This window comes from Squalius cephalus, assembly GCF_949319135.1.
Source record: "Squalius cephalus genome assembly, chromosome: 5".
Lineage (NCBI taxonomy): Eukaryota > Metazoa > Chordata > Actinopteri > Cypriniformes > Leuciscidae > Squalius > Squalius cephalus.
Genome location: NC_137126.1, coordinates 29,002,991 through 29,018,463, shown reverse-complemented (window position 1 = coordinate 29,018,463; position 15,473 = coordinate 29,002,991). Strand labels below are relative to the sequence as shown.

Sequence of the window (15,473 nt, the reverse complement as noted above, 5' to 3'; positions counted from 1 at the left end):
TATATGCTGATGTATGTGTATGCTAATGTTTGTGTGTATTGTCAGTGTTTTGTAATGGAAAATGCTGTCAGACAACTATCTCAAGATTTTCTAATTTTGTGAACACAGCATGTACATTTTTATATGTGGGTTAAAGTTGAAATGTCCTCTGATGTTTGTGGGATTAATCTCTCTCTTTTACTGACCACTGGCTTAAATGTTACATTAGTTCTCAGGAGGTTTTTTAATTAGCCCCATTGGGTAGTTGAATGATTGCCTTAATTGGTGCATCTCTGTGTGCCCTCAGCCTCTCTGTTCCCCATTGAGATCTCTGCTGTGAGGAGAGACCATGAGTTTCTGGATCAGGACTCTCTCAAGGCATTATGCAGGTGAGAAACCATTGCATATTCACTTAAATATTTATTACAGCACTTTAAATATATTCCATCATTCACAATAATCCCTTCTGGTTTGAGTTTCACTCCTCCTTTGTGACTAACACCCATGGCATTAATCATGGTGGAATAACATAATAAAAAATCATAAAGTATACTAATAATAGTACTTTTATGACATATGTTTAATAGAATGAGTCACATGTCATGAGAGGGCATCTGTCAGTTTCTAGTCTTTTGATCACCATGGCGAAGGTCCACTTGTGTTAGCAGGCCTTGCTGTGCTTCGTGGTTCAGTCTGTCCTTTTTACTATCAACTTTATTCTCTTTTTTTCACCCTTCCATGTGGAATAACAGATTAAGTGACTGGTCACACCTGCAGAAGTCACATTGGAGTGAATGGCCTTTTCTAAAATATAGCGAATACACAAAGAGGGGGAAATTATATTTCCTGGGGTGCAACTGCTGTCAGTCCTAAGACGATAGAAGAAGAGAGCGATAGAGACTGAATGTACCATTTGTCCCACAGTGGCTAGTTACACACTGTATGGTTGGCTGTTAGTTACTGATAAAAAAACATCAGGACAGCTCGATGAATTAAGAGAACTGAATTATGAACACACACACATAGCTGAATCTGAAATTCTAGAACTCTAAGTCATATGCATTTCCATAGTTATCTATATTTAAAGCTGTGTAGAAAAGGAAGCTGGATTTGTGTGAGCTAGGGAAAATGATTGTGATTTTTTTTAATGGTAAAAGTCTGTTAACAGCAAATGTCCTTACTATACACAGCAAATAGCTAATAGATAACCTACATTTAATGTAATTTTATAATAAAATACTGTTAAATTTACAGTTTTTGGAAGTGATAAAGAACAAATCATTGTATAATTTACAGTGAAAAGTAAATTGGCATTCCCAGAATTCCTTGTGTGACACTTCACATTCAATGTATTTTCAATTGTTTCTAATATTTTTTTTTCTTATCAGTTATGTACATTAGGGTTTTATGTGACATCTAATGTTGTGAAATGAATGTTGCATTACTTTAGTGTCATTACCATGATGGTGTATTGTATTTGTGTGTATAAGACTCTGTGCTCTTTTTATATATTAGTATTTACTTTCTCAGCTTGTGGAAAAGCTGCTTGTGATGAGCTTTGATTCATCATGTGACTTTCTCATCACCACCTATTTTTGATGGATGTTGGTGTATTACACCAAGTGCAAAATGAACATTAGTACTTCAATAGGTTGGTATATTAACATTATATCAGTTAAGACGAAAAAAATGTAAAGACGGAAAAAGGGGTATCACTACACGGCCTAATGTGATTAGTAAACATCAAAAGGTAATGGTTTAATCACATATATATCCATTGCTAATTAAATATATGCGTGTGTATTTCTTAAGCCAGTTTCAGTACACATGTATACATTGAATAAAACAGCTTGAGTATTTTAAATACTCAGTTACCCTATTTTGCAGTTGAATGTGTGCCACAGTATGTTAAATGAAACTTTTTTTTTTTTTAAATTGTAAAGGTTTGTTCTTTATGGACATACGGTCTTAATTTTATTTGTGCAGGTCTTTTATGGACATAAGGTCTTAATTTTATTTGTGACTTAAAGTCACCATGAAATAAAAATAGACTTTTTTTTTTTTTTATTTTTTTTTAAAGAATGTTGCTGTTCTTATTATAAATAATTTATTCGTGCACATCATTTTTTTTTTAATTTATTCATATGCCCTTGTAATCTTTAATCAAAAACATTTGCCACCCCTCCCCCTCCAAAACGACGTCTGTTCTCGTAATGACGCATGTCTCGGCTGAGGGTGGGACTAATAGCCTCCACAACTGACTCAAACGGGGATTCAGATCTGCCTCCATTTAGTTAACAATGCTCAACTTCCTACGATCCAGTCAATTCCCAAGGATGAAATCAAGTTCCGCCCTACCTTTTTTTTTCTCATTCCAGAAGCCGTTTTACTCGGATACACATCACAACTGGGATGAAAAGACTATTGCAACTTCCATTTCATGCCGACTTTAAAGGTCTTAATCTCAAATCTAATTTGAAACTGCTGTGACATTGCAAACACCATGCATAGAATGGGTATTACCTAGTGTGTATTTATATATTTTGTTTATTATGTGGAATCAAGGTTTTTCCTAGTTAAGATGTTCACTCTTCCAACAACAATATAAAAATCAGTCTCCTTGCAGAATCACTTGTTTATTGCCCTGAATGTATTCTGGCCACCACACACCCGATGGCCCTCTTGCATTGGTGAGATGATGAGCTCATCTGTTGATCTTTTTGCCACAGCAGGATACTAGTGCACTTAAAGATCCCTGACTGTCTTTGAATTTGCTCCATGCAGAGACTGTCTTACAATAAACATTCAGATTTTAGTTTTTCAAAGAAAGTGTTTCTCTTTGTGAGTTTTGGTTAGAGGTGGTTGAAATGCAACTTTACTGGCAGCCTGCATGGGAAGGTTCTTGAGACTCCAGAGACATCAGCAACTGTTTGCTGCTCAACAGTGTCTTTTTATAGCTATCCTTTTAATACATACCTTTTTTTTTTTTACAGAAAGTTGCCTTAATAAGCCTTTATCTGACCGAGTTATCTTGTGCTGTAAATTACTCACAAATCTTATGATAGTTCGATAATCTCCATTCAGTTTTCACACAATATTAGTTGTTTTCATGCCTTTTACATGGCATTGCACCATTTCATGCTTTTCATCTTCAGTAAGATCTTGATTCCTCCCCATATTGCATGAGAACTGTGACTTGCTTGATAATGTGGAACAACCTCTTTAAGTAGGGTTTCCATTTATTTAAGTAGACTTGGCAAACTATTTAACAAACCTGTCTGAGATTGATACCAGTTATCTAAAAAGATATGGACAAATAAAACAAACAAACACTTTCTTTGAAAAAGTAAAATCTGAATGTTTATTGTGCTGAAATTCTACTGAAATGTCACTTGCATAATAATTTGGAACATAGTGTGTGTTTATTTATATATATATATATATATATATATATATATATATATATATATATATATATATATGAATATGAATTTTCATATATATATTTGGATTTGTGTGTGTGTGTGTGTGTGTGTGTGTGTGTGTGTGTGTGTGTGTGTGTTTGGGTTTTTCTTTTTTTGAGTTTTGGTTTGGTTTTGTCACTATTCTGAATAATCAGAATTTTCTTAATCTTTCGAAAAAGAAAATAAAGCTGGCAAGCATGTCAGCAAAAATAGCTATAATGACGCACACAGCTAAAAGTCTTTGTGAGTGTTTGTGAATGCGAGTGTCTTGCTAGCCTATTGTTAAAGCTGCAGTCTGTAACTTTTTTGGGTTAATTAGTTATCCAAAATACATTTTTGAGCAAGTACATAACCAGCCAGTGTTCAAAACTATCTGCTTGCCTTAGCTCGATTCAAAACGATATGCTTGTAATAATGTTTTTAATTCCAGTGGTACTGGTGGATTTCCGTGGGAAATTCGAGCATGTCTTTGCTTCATTACGTCACATCTGTACACATAAAGAAGGAGTAGGCTCTGCTAGTAGGCTATATTGCATGTGAGGATGTTGGAGGTGGAGATTTATAGCCTTTTCTCACAGCACTTGATATAATTAAACTTATCAATTTGATGACGGATCCAGAAAGGTTCAAACGACAATCATCAGTGGCAACTGGAGATTCACCCATTGTAAAACGCGAAAGACTTCGGACTTCGGAGTGGCTACAGAAAAAAAGAGACTGCAACCGGCCAATGCGAAAACAAGGATAAATATCGGAAGGGCATTAAATGTAGTCACGCAATGCTGATGTTGTTAACATTAACAATTTGAGAACAAAGTATAATTTGCACGGTTTGACGTGATATGATAAGAGATTGTTAGATTTAATCAGCGCGATTGACTGCATTGCTTTTTTTCCCTTAGTTGGTCAGAACAGAAGTGGATGTTACTTGTTCAGATGATATTTTACGGTGAAAATTATTATGTTGGTCATACTTCCAAAATGTAGAATCTGTCATTCCGAATGACAGTATCCACACCGGCGCGGTGATTGACAGCCGCACATTCTCCTCAAAACATTAGATTCATCCGTGCTGTGCCGAGGCACAACCCACGTGAATTCGATAATTACGCAAATAACTGCAATTGCAGTTTTCGAACAGAGATGGCGACAAAGAGGAAAAACTACGGACTGCAGCTTTAACGCTATATATCCTTATTGCCTTCCTGCTGATTATTATTCACAAAAAGTAATTAGTTTGATGTGTTGATGTGCACAAACTCACACACTCTTTTATCTGTATAATAACACACTTATTATCTGTATCTCAAATGACACACCGAACACACCCCCTCTTGTTTTTTTGTCTTCTAGAATTAGTTTTGTTCTGTCATGCAGAAAAGGTATTATGTCCAACAGAAATTCTGTGGCCACTGGGCGCCAAACACTGTGGTGTGACGATGCGTGTTCAAGAGAGCAACTGTGATCATTGGTGCGAATCGACTACATCAGTCAAAACGGATGGTCACTTATGCTTGTGTGTTTATACCGGCTAGTTTGGATATGTCTCTGCATCTTGTAGTGTCTGTGCTTCAACTGTGATGATTTTCACATCTGAATCATTATCATCTTTCTTACATATACATGCATCAGAGTCAGAATAAGATCACACCAAGCACAATGAGTGCACTAATTAACAGAGAGGGCTGAATACACATGAATACATCACTTACTTGTACACTTACTAGGCCACTCACATGAACTCTAAACGTACTGATAATCAAATAATGACATGGTGATGAATGTCTCTCTACCCTTTAACAAAAGTTCTGCCATATCAGAGCCGATCGGGCGCAGATGGAGGGAGCAGCGAAGTCAAGGTCAAATCATTCTAGAAAAGATACATGGGCTGATACATTCATCACTCTGTCAAGTGTGGCATTGATGCAGTTCAGCTGGGAACATCATCAGGGCTCAGTCAACATCAACAAACATGCACTCACTCACTGAATGTGTGCTTGGATAAACTGCTTACAGAAATAACATCAAATAATCTAAATACTGCTCTAAGCCTGGACAACTGCTGTTAATAGTTGATATGTCCACATTTACATCACAGTTTGTGGCTTTGTTTTAACCATAGGAACATATAATATGTACTTGAATTAAGCTGACACTTTTATTCAATGTGACTTTTATTAAATAGTATACTCCTTAAAGAGACAGTCCCCTTGAGGCGATCTGGGTTTATGTGTCTTGCTCAAGAATGCATTGGGCCCATTTACACATGTGCCCTACATGTGTAAATGTGCCCTTCAAGTGAGGTTTGAAATATAGCAGTTATGAGTTCCGAGCACATGAATGACCAAATAAAGTTGTATTTACAAGTGTTAAAGTCTGAATTCTAGATAAAACATGAGTTGTGACATTGGAAGGGCTGTGCTGATGTGAAACATGGCGGAAACACAGATTTACAATATTATCATATATCTGTAATCCAGAGAATGAGTGGAAAGCAAGTCTGTAGTGAATGGAAATTAATGATTTTGCACATCATTTTAATTTTACATCGTATTTTTAATCATTTTAAAGGTGTGAACAGCTTATATAAAGCAAGTGTAAAGTTTGCTTTATAAAAAAAAAATGAAATACTAAGTATAAATAAGTAATAGAAATAAATAATTTTCATAATTTTGAATTCAGATTTTTGGTTTTATTATTCACAATATAATTATCTTTATTTTGTTCAGGCTGCCTTCATGTTATGTTTCTGATTTAAATGCGTGAGGTTGTAATAACGCATATCGGACTCGTAGGTATAAGCTTTCCAGGTGCACTTGAAGGAACCATTTACACCTGGTATTTCTTTACCAGATTGACCACTTGTGAATGACCACTTGTTTTTGATTTTATGACTACGCGCATCTCTTCCTATGTTAGTGTTTCAATGCTTGTATTATTAATTTATATTTATGCGTTTAGCATATGTTTTTCTGAAAGTGAGTTTTCTCTCATGTTTGAATGTCGATACTGAAGGATGAGTCATGAAGTTTTGTATTTTTTTTAATGGTTGCGTGTTTAAAAATCTAACATACCACTTTTAATTTAGCAATCAGGATGTTTAACCACTCTGCCGCCCTGCCTCTTCAACCAAGAATATACATGTAAATTTCATGTGAATTTAAACCCTACAGCACTCAAATATGCCCTTCTCTCTCTCTCTCTCTGTGTGTGTGTGTATGTGTGTGTAGGAGGCTAACGACCCTGAACAAATGTGCTGCGATGAGCTTAGAGGTTCATTTTCATTGTAAACAGGTAAACATGCCGTCCACTTCTAATCCAATTATGTGATCTGGTGGTCTGCTGACAACTGCTCTTTGCTTGTCTGTTTTCATTAATTTTGACTTCCACTGGATGTTATCTTTTAAACTTAACTTTAACAATCCTTTTAAAAAATTATCTATGTCCTTGTGTTTATGCTATTTTTAGTAGAGTGAATTCTGGTACTCTTGGTTAGCTACTTTTCTTTTTAATACTTCAAAAATGGAAAAAAGGCTTTTCGTTATCTAAGTGTGCATGTTTGTGTTACCATCAGCAGAGTGAGGACTCAGAGGAGGATGACGCATGTGCCCTTAGCTCCCGCTGGGCTTTTCAGCGTGAGAGTAAAACTTGGTCCCGTCTCCGCACTCTCTCACCCACCCCTGTCCCTCCTGGCAACCGGGCCTCAACCTTAAGACCCTCGGGTAGTAGCGATAGTGTGCTGAGTGACATCAGTCTCCTAGAAGTCACCTCACTGACCTCTGACCTCAGCACTAGCAGCTTGAGCTTAGACAGTGCCCGGGAAACAACTTCTCCAGAGGTTGTGGCTTTCAATGACATCACGGTGGGTGAAGGTGGATCGTCAGTTTGTCTCTCACCTGGCCAAGATGAGAACGATGACACCGGATCCTCATCTTCCCTGCCGTCCGTAAGAGAGAAGCCGAAGCGCCCTTCTAGATCATTTTTACGAAGGAAAGAATCAATACAGAAGCGGGATAGTGAGAGAGAGAAAGTCCCAAAGAGCATTTCAACAGTAACTCGACATCAGCCACCCTCAGGTCTGCACTGCACATCCGATGCAAGTTTGCCTGGTCAAACCACGAATAAGTTCAGAATCACCAAAGATGAGGCATGGAGATCACATACAATATGCCGCAGTAATGTTAGCCAGAAAGCCACTTTGCACAAGCCTCACAGAGCGTGCCTTTACCTTGAGGACTACCAGTTAACTTGGGAGATGCCAAAGTTAACCAATCATAACAGTAAGAGGAAAGAGGATTGTGTGGTCCACCTCCCTTTTGACCACAAGCCTGGAACCTTCCCCAAGTCTCTGTCAATTGAAAGTCTCTGTCTGGTCTCCGTTTCTCAAAGCCCTGAACATAGTGACTGGGCAGGAGAAGATGGAGACCTTTCATTGGATGAAAGCATTAGTCGCAGTGGGTCGCAAGATTTTCTTTCAGGTTTTGGGAGGAAAAGAATTTCTATGGGCTCAATTGGAAGCATTTACGACAATGTTTCAGAGACACCGGGCAATCCATGTGACATTTTCGACCCTGGAAAAGAGAAAGCCTTCCAGCACCTTGACGACATTCTACAGCATGTACACGGGCTACAGCAAAACATTGACGAATGGTCGCGCTCGCTCGGCATCCCGCCGCAAGACCAATCCAATGCGGAGACCTCATCCACAGCGGACACGACATTACCCAGCAGTCTGAATTATGATGAGCAATCCATGTCAGATGTTGGGACGACAGTGAGCGATTACGATAGTGCAGGAAACTCAGTGAATGAGGGAGAAGGAGAAGGAGGAATGAGAGAGAGGAGGGACTCAGGGGTGGGAGCATCACTCACGAGACCCAGCAGGTGAGTAAATCTGATGGTTAGACTTAATAGAAAGAGGAAATTCTGTCCTGTCCACACTTGTGAGTGCAGTTTGCACTTATCCAGATCAGGTGTTTCTATTTCTGTGAAAGAATGTGATGGAGAGAGAGGGATACAGGACACTCATTTTGTCTTTTGTTTAACTGGAGTCTGATGACAGTGACAGCTGTGTGTACCTTGAAAGCCTTCTTGCAGCTCATCTGTGTTTGGGATTTGTTATTTTTTTTCCACTTCTTGCAAACACATCACTGATGAAGATTAAAGGGCCTAGAGTGTAACTCTGGGATACACCCATTCAGTTCACTAGACCCCCTTTCACACAGAGATTCCTGAAAATACACGGACAAAGTGACCCTGGATTTGACCCGGGTTCGTTTGATTTTGGTTCATTCACACTGCCAGTGATTTTCCGGAATCAGAGAGTGCGTTCACACACAACCCGTAAAAATCCCGTAAAGACACGTGACATCGACGTGACGTAATGTCTCAGCAGCGTCTTATAGTTTTCTTATGAGCTGCGATTTCTCTCTCGAGAAACCACGCTTGTGCATTTTTTTTCTCTGATTCGATCATAAACTTGCGCATTACGTACCGTTTCACAGCTGGCGAACGATCCCGGCTTCAGCGTCATCATTATGACACGGCATTATTACGGCTTTTGTTCACACAGCGCGCGTTCCGGGACTGAACACTGCAATGTTACTAGATCCCCAACCCGGCATCGATGCCGGCATCCATCCTGGGTCGTGTTTGCGTTCACACAGAAGCCGTTCTGCCAATTTCCCGGCAATTTGCCGGGATCATCGCGCTGTGTGAAAGGGGCTTAGGTTTCACAGGATTTTTTTGTCCTAATGGTTTCCAATAAAAATATCTAAACATTCTTAAAACATTTTTTTTTACTTTTATTAAGTAAAATTGTGTAGGATATACATTAACCCTACACTCACCTAAAGGATTATTAGGAACACCATACTAATACTGTGTTTGACCCCCTTTCGCCTTCAGAACTGCCTTAATTCTACGTGGCATTGATTCAACAACGTGCTGAAAGCATTCTTTAGAATTGTTGGCCCATATTGATAGGATAGCATCTTGCAGTTGATGGAGATTTGTGGGATGCACATCCAGGGCACGAAGCTCCCGTTCCACCACATCCCAAAGATGCTCTATTGGGTTGAGATCTGGTGACTGTGGGGGCCATTTTAGTACAGTGAACTCATTGTCATGTTCTAGAAACCAATTTGAAATGATTCGAGCTTTGTGACATGGTGCATTATCCTGCTGGAAGTAGCCATCAGAGGATGGGTACATGGTGGTCATAAAGGGATGGACATGGTCAGAAACAATGCTCAGGTAGGCCGTGGCATTTAAACGATGCCCAATTGGCACTAAGGGGCCTAAAGTATGCCAAGAAAACATCCCCCACACCATTACACCACCACCACCAGCCTGCACAGTGGTAACAAGGCATGATGGATCCATTTTCTAATTTTGTTTACGCCAAATTCTGACTCTACCATCTGAATGTCTCAACAGAAATCGAGACTCATCAGACCAGGCAACATTTTTCCAGTCTTCAACTGTCCAATTTTGGTGAGCTCGTGCAAATTGTAGCCTCTTTTTCCTATTTGTAGTGGAGATGAGTGGTACCCGGTGGGGTCTTCTGCTGTTGTAGCCCATCCGCCTCAAGGTTGTGCGTGTTGTGGCTTCACAAATGCTTTGCTGCATACCTCGGTTGTAACGAGTGGTTATTTCAGTCAAAGTTGCTCTTCTATCAGCTTGAATCAGTCGGCCCATTCTCCTCTGACCTCTAGCATCAACAAGGCATTTTCGCCCATAGGACTGCCACATACTGGATGTTTTTCCCTTTTCACACCATTCTTTGTAAACCCTAGAAATGGTTGTGCGTGAAAATCCCAGTAACTGAGCAGATTGTGAAATACTCAGACCGGCCCGTCTGGCACCAACAACCATGCCACGCTCAAAATTACTTAAATCCCCTTTCTTTCCCATTCTGACATTCAGTTTGGAGTTCAGGAGATTGTCTTGACCAGGACCACACCCCTAAATGCATTGAAGCAACTGCCATGTGATTGGTTGATTAGATAATTGCATTAATGAGAAATTGAACCGGTGTTCCTAATAATCCTTTAGGTGAGTGTATATTGGCAAATGTATTTTTATTTTATTTTTTTATGAATAAACCTCACTAAATTATATGCTTAAGACTAAATAATGTATGTTCTGAAAATAAGTAATCAAGTACATTTTTACATTTTAGAATATCATTCATCTGAGGCTTTTTGTCACATTAAGTTTACATGTGTCCTATACATCCAAGAGAGTGAACTGAGTGAAAGGCCTGCTTTTATGTCCATCTGTTCATCCTTTTATTGTTTTTGTTTTTATCACTTTTGTCTTTCTTCCACCATTTCTTTATACTCAGAAAGTTGCGTTGGCACAGTTTCCAAAACTCTCATCGTCCGAGCGTGACTTCTGCATCTTTAGAAATCAACAGGCAGTCGGCCGCCCAACTCAACCTGCTGCAGAAATTCAGCCTCTTGCGACTGACCGCCATCCTAGAGAAACACACGGACACCAGCAAACATGGCTGGAACTGGTGAGATGACACATTCTACTTCATGCATACATTGTCATAAATGTTCTAAATAACACCCAAGATTGTAGCACAAGGCATGTTCCCATTCTAAAAAATGTGTGCTGTTGTTGGTGGACACATTATCTGACTCATGAGGTCAGCTGTGGCATTAATGCTTTCTTATGTCTGATGCAGGAAATCTCATTTCTGCCAAAAGTGTTTTTTATTGGCACAATCAGTTGAGTAAACAGCTCTAACAGATGCAGTTAATGACAGTATCTTTCCGTCTCTCTATCTGTTCCCCCACTGGCTTTTTACTGCTTATGAAAATTACATTCCATATCTACCTCTTCCAAATTACAGTTCTCTTTATGTACACACGCACACACACACACTTTAGTTCTTTAGTCATTTTTATTTGGCAATGATTGCAGGAACAAAGTGTAAATTAGTCCATTTTAAACTCCAGCTGCAGGAAAGGACTTCTGATGATAAGCTTATAGGTCTATCAGACCCTGTCTTGGCTCGCAGATCTAAAATATGATTCATTTCATTCTGCACCAGTCACTGAGGAGGCATTATCTTTCCACTTTCGTCCATTCCCACACACCCCACTGTCAAAGGCCTGCATCTGTGTCAGTGTCATAGGCAGCGAACAGATCCAATTTTCACAGGGTTTATACATATTGCAATTCCATTTGCTCTTGCTCTCTCACTACAGCCTGCTGCCATGATTTTAAGTTTATCTTGCAATGATGTGACATTTCAGGTTTTATTGTGGACATCCACATATTGGATTCTTGTACTAGTGTGCTTTTAAAACCTCCTTTTCTCGTTTATACATTAATATAACAACAAAAAAGTATATCAGTATATTTGTAAATATTTAATAAAATAATTAATAAGCAAATAATCAATTAAATGATATAATAAAAAAATGTAATTTAAATAAATAAAAGTAAATACATAATTTAATGTATGTATGTTGGGTCTCATCTCCCTGTTCAGTTATCATTGTATGAGTCATTAAATAAAATAAAATGTATTTTTATTTTCTCTCTGTCCTTGGTCAGGGTGGTTCCAAAGTTTATGAAGCGTTCCAAAGTTCCAGATTACAAAGATAAACATGTGTTTGGCATTCCGCCGATAGTAAACGTCCAGCGAACTGGTCAGCCCCTGCCTCAGAGCATCCAGCAGGCGATGAGATACCTACGCAGCCAGTGTCTAGAGAAGGTTTGTTTGCAAGCAAACACACACACACGCTCAACCACACAAACACAGCTTCTTATCTCTAATTCCTCTCTACAGGTGGGAATATTCCGGAAATCAGGGGTTAAATCCCGGATCCAGGCCCTAAGACAGCTCAATGAGAATTCCCCCGATCATGTGACCTACCAGGGCCAATCAGCTTATGATGTAGCTGACCTGATTAAACAGTACTTTAGAGATCTGCCTGAACCTGTGCTCACCTCCAAGCTTACGGACACTTTTCTACATGCATATCAGTGTGAGTGACACACACAGTCAGTCTCACACATTTTTTAACACATCATTGCTTCAGTAAGCTTTACAACTCTCCCCCACGTGTGTATGTGTGTGTAGTCGTTCCAGCAGAGCAGCGTTTACAGGCCGTGCAGGCAGCCGTGATCCTGCTGCCTGATGAGAACAGAGAGGTTCTACAGACGTTGCTCTATTTCCTCAGTGATATTGCATCTGCGCAGGAAAACCAGATGACTGCAGAGAGTCTGGCTGTCTGTCTCGCACCCTCCATACTGCACCTGAATGCCTCCAAGAAAGATGGAGCTTCACCAAGGTGTGTGTCACATTTTGCCTCCATGGCTGGTCCCCACAAGAAAAGCGATTTAATGTTCTAAAAAGTTGATGGAATGTAAACATCATAACAGAATGGAATCAAAGATTACAACCAGTTTTTGTAACAGCATTCAAAATGTCCTCCAATCTCTCTCAGAACAGTTTTTTTGTCAACTTTTTGGTTATTTTTATTTATGTTCGGTTTGGTTAAAGGCTCATGAGCAGGAAAGGTGGAGACAAGCCAGTCCAAAAGGACTTAAGTGAGAACATGGCTGCCACACACTGCCTCAGTCACATGATCACGGAATGCAAGAAGCTGTTCCAGGTAGCCACATTTTAATTTCTACTGTCATTGTCTGCATCCATTGCAGGCAAAACATTTCAAGTCTTCTTGCATATTTAGTATACATTAACAGTGGCAGGAATTCATTTTGGGAATCATTTTTGCACTGATCAGCTTTCTGTCCCCGTTTCTTTCTGCAGATCCCGCATGAAATGATGCTCCAGTCTAGGAATTCTTATGTGGCAGCTGATGCCCAGCCATTGCCTCTGCACGGGTTCGGGGTGAATGCCCTGGGCGAGCCTGTGGATTATCGGGCGTACCTGGAAGACAACATTCAGTGTCTTCTTAGAGAGGCAACTGAGCGGAGTAAAGGCTGGCATCATGCCCATGGACCTGACAACACTGAACTGGCTTATAAAAAGGTAGAGATACAGACATATCCTCAGAAGTGTCTCTCTAAAGCTTTAATTACATAATATAATGACATTTCATATATTTTTATATATATATATACACTCACCTAAAGGATTATTAGGAACACCAAACTAATACTGTGTTTGACCCCCTTTCGCCTTTAGACCTGTACTATACTTTAGTGTAAATATACACACACACTGGTAATTACTACTTATAAATTAATACAAGCAAATTATTATTATTTTATTTTTTGCTGCTATAGCTTTGAGACTTTTGTGTAAACACTTTTGTGCATTAGCTAATATACTCTTTGAGTTTGCTGTCAAGTCCAATATCGTTTTTTACTGCTCCACATGACATTGTGACAGGTTCACACAACATATGCAGCTGAAATGTGATACACACACTCTTAAAGTTGCGATTAAATGAAAGTAGTTACATACATTTCAGTTAAACGTATTATCGAAAAAGACATGTGTAGTGCCTTGGTTCAGTCCAAGATGTTGCTTGGATAGAGACAGATCTGACTGCAAGCTTGAGGCAGAGAAACTGCAAGAAACCAGACTAGATGATTTGAGAGGTCCGGCACTCGAGAGAAGTCTGTCTTTTCACTAGAAGATTGAGAAATGACATTTTGATTAAAAAACTATTGAACTAAAACTCTACAAAGTGAAGAGAAAAATAATTGTATATATATATATATATATATATATATATATATATATATATATATATATATATATATATATATATATATATACACAAATCTGATTTCAGTTGTTTAAATAAATAAATTAGTATAATTAGTATAAATACACCTCTGCAACTATTGGTGAGTGACTACTGTGGCAGCACTTGAAGAAAAAGGAGCACTCTCAGCAACTCTGTGAAAGAGGAATGGAAAAACATGAGGCAAGGATAGATACAAGCACATTTCCAGGTCACTAAATACCAATTGGAGTGTGGTTGAATCAATTTAGAAATGATTAAGAAATGGAAAGGAGCATGGCACAGCTGTAAATCTACCTATGGCAGGTTGTCCTCAACACTGACTGTGCATGAAGGTTACAAGCTTTATATAAATAAATATTTTTTCCTTCTTTATTATAGCATAAATTTGTCTTGAATTATTTAATGTCCATTAAAAAGACTTTGAAGGTGTTCAGTTTAATTCCCTCAACCAATATGCATTATAGCTTTTTTCATTTTGATGGCTATCTAAAACCATGCACTGCAAGACAGTCATGGTTCAGAAATCACTTAATGATTTTTGTCGTTCTTATGGACATTCAGAATCTACCCTTAGATGTCTGAATCATTAATAAACCACATTCATAAGTTATTTATGTTTCAGTTATACAGTTTTAGAGCGGATTATGATAACAATTAGAATTTGCAGAAGAGTGAAAGCAAATTAAGAATTAACATGATTATGTTACATAATGGTTTTGAAACCTCTTTGAAACCCTGTTTAATTGCTGCTGGTTTTATCTCGTTGCCAATGCCAAAGCATTCTGATAATTCCAGTGTCTGGAAAGATTCCCAGTCATACCCTCTGAATTATGACAAATTGTGTCAGAATGACAAGAAAAATTATATTTATTTATGTAATTAACTGTATTATTAGGAAACATGCTTAACAAACACCTATGTTTCAGTTTTACCATTTATTTTATAATTATGTGGCTGTTAAAAGGCAATCAATGTACTCAAAATGGATTGAAGATATTTTTTTGTTGCTGTCTCTGTTTGTCAAACAGTTGGCCAGTTCCCATCACTCAGGGAGGCTGAAGCGTACATGCCCACAGTATACAGATGTACCCTTCTTGTCTCTTGCCACCTACACCAAAGACTGAGGATATACAAAGACGGTGCACTCGTATTACTATGAATGGGAGAAACTGCAACGCGCAATATGGTGGAATAAGTCCCGCCTTCTAAGTAAAAGAGCCAATCGCCAATTGTGTCACTGCAGCTGCCGTTAGAAGTTCCAATTGTTATAGAAACAGTCAGTGTT

The 15,473-nt window shown here is 38.6% G+C and overlaps 1 protein-coding gene across 4 annotated transcripts in view; it reads left to right on the top strand.

Moving 5' to 3' along the window:
• The window catches only part of stard8 (StAR related lipid transfer domain containing 8), a 64,705-nt gene that overhangs the window by 44,117 nt on the left and 5,115 nt on the right, over positions 1-15,473 (top strand). For 3 of the 4 annotated variants that reach the window (XM_079871680.1, XM_079871678.1, XM_079871681.1), the window contains 9 exons: positions 287-368; positions 6,674-6,737; positions 7,018-8,327; positions 10,792-10,965; positions 12,018-12,177; positions 12,253-12,451; positions 12,547-12,757; positions 12,970-13,081; positions 13,240-13,461. In XM_079871680.1, coding sequence (XP_079727806.1) covers positions 287-368; positions 6,674-6,737; positions 7,018-8,327; positions 10,792-10,965; positions 12,018-12,177; positions 12,253-12,451; positions 12,547-12,757; positions 12,970-13,081; positions 13,240-13,461 — 2,534 coding nt within the window. The remainder of the gene's footprint in view (positions 1-286; positions 369-6,673; positions 6,738-7,017; positions 8,328-10,791; positions 10,966-12,017; positions 12,178-12,252; positions 12,452-12,546; positions 12,758-12,969; positions 13,082-13,239; positions 13,462-15,473) is intronic. The other variant, XM_079871679.1, reaches the window with a different exon arrangement.